At 49.0% G+C, this 1,073-nt stretch overlaps 1 protein-coding gene across 1 annotated transcript in view; it reads right to left on the bottom strand.

The window, feature by feature from the left end:
- Positions 1-1,073, bottom strand: part of cfap44 (cilia and flagella associated protein 44) — a 47,528-nt gene that overhangs the window by 40,512 nt on the left and 5,943 nt on the right. The window contains exons 3-4 of the mRNA XM_015391079.1: positions 544-706; positions 66-463 (exon numbers count right to left, since the gene is read on the bottom strand). Of these exons, the coding sequence (XP_015246565.1) occupies positions 66-463; positions 544-706 (561 nt within the window). The remainder of the gene's footprint in view (positions 1-65; positions 464-543; positions 707-1,073) is intronic.

Raw genomic sequence — 1,073 nt, 5'->3', positions numbered from 1 at the left:
TGTATAAAATCTGTTTTTAGCTTCATTGAATAGACAAAAGAGGAATCAATCACTCTGCGGTTTACTTGATGTGCCCGGATCCAGACGAGACGAGCAGAGCCGGGTTGTACGGGGAAAAGCTGACCCTGTAGACCTCCTGGAACATGGCCTCTGAGACCAGCATCACCTTCTCCTGCCTCCATTTCCACAGAGTCAGCCTGTGGTCCGGGGCCCCGCCCGCGCTGGCCAACAGGCTCCCATCCAGGTTAAAGTCCACAGACTTGTACTCGCTCTCTGTTCCACCTGAAGGCAGAAAAAACTGCAGCCTGAGCTTCAGACAGTTGGAAAGAAAGAAGAGAGAGAAATAACAGAGAGGTTCACCTCTGAGGAGGCGGTAAGGTCTTAGTGAGGGATATTCATAGACCACAATGTCGGGCTGGGCTCCTTTTTCTGCCACACAGAAGAACTTTCTGGTCGGGTGCACCTTTTAACACCAAAACATAGGAAAAATTTGTTTTTACGCTGCTAATATAGAAACATGTCTGTAAGCGTCCGTTTCCTCACCGCCATGGCGCCGATTCCTCCTCCGCTGAAGGAGCGCAGGTATCTCTGCTTCCTGGTGGAAACGTCCAGCAGGACCAGCAGGTTCCCTGCTATGAACATCAGCGTGGACTCGTCCAGCAGCTTCAGGTTGGACCTGCGACGGCTGTCGTATCCAAACGAGTGACTGAAGGAGGGACAAGTCAGGGAGCAGAACAAGAACTGTCCGGATGTTTCCACAGGTTGCATATCGCTGCTGCTGATTGCAAGAGACAATTAAACATCTAATGTATGTATATCTATGTATCAGACTGGATGTTCTTCAGCTCATCTGCAGGCAGGTTGTTCCTGACCTGACTTTCTTCAGTTTTTTTCTTATACTTCTTTCATGGAGGCCTTCAGCTCTAACACAGGTTGGTAACTTGTCCACCTGCTTTGGTCGGTGGCACCAAAGATGGACTCCCTAATCCAGCCGACGACTTTAAAGAAAGCATCAAGTCCAATCAGGCGCCAAAGGCTATTTATTCAAATCAAACCTCAATCTGTAATCTGCA

The sequence above is a fragment of the Cyprinodon variegatus genome, unplaced genomic scaffold (assembly GCF_000732505.1).
Source record: "Cyprinodon variegatus isolate N-32 unplaced genomic scaffold, C_variegatus-1.0 Scaffold524, whole genome shotgun sequence".
Taxonomy (NCBI): Eukaryota; Metazoa; Chordata; class Actinopteri; order Cyprinodontiformes; family Cyprinodontidae; genus Cyprinodon; species Cyprinodon variegatus.
Note: the sequence above shows the minus strand (reverse complement) of the source record. Positions and strands in the feature narration are given on the sequence as shown.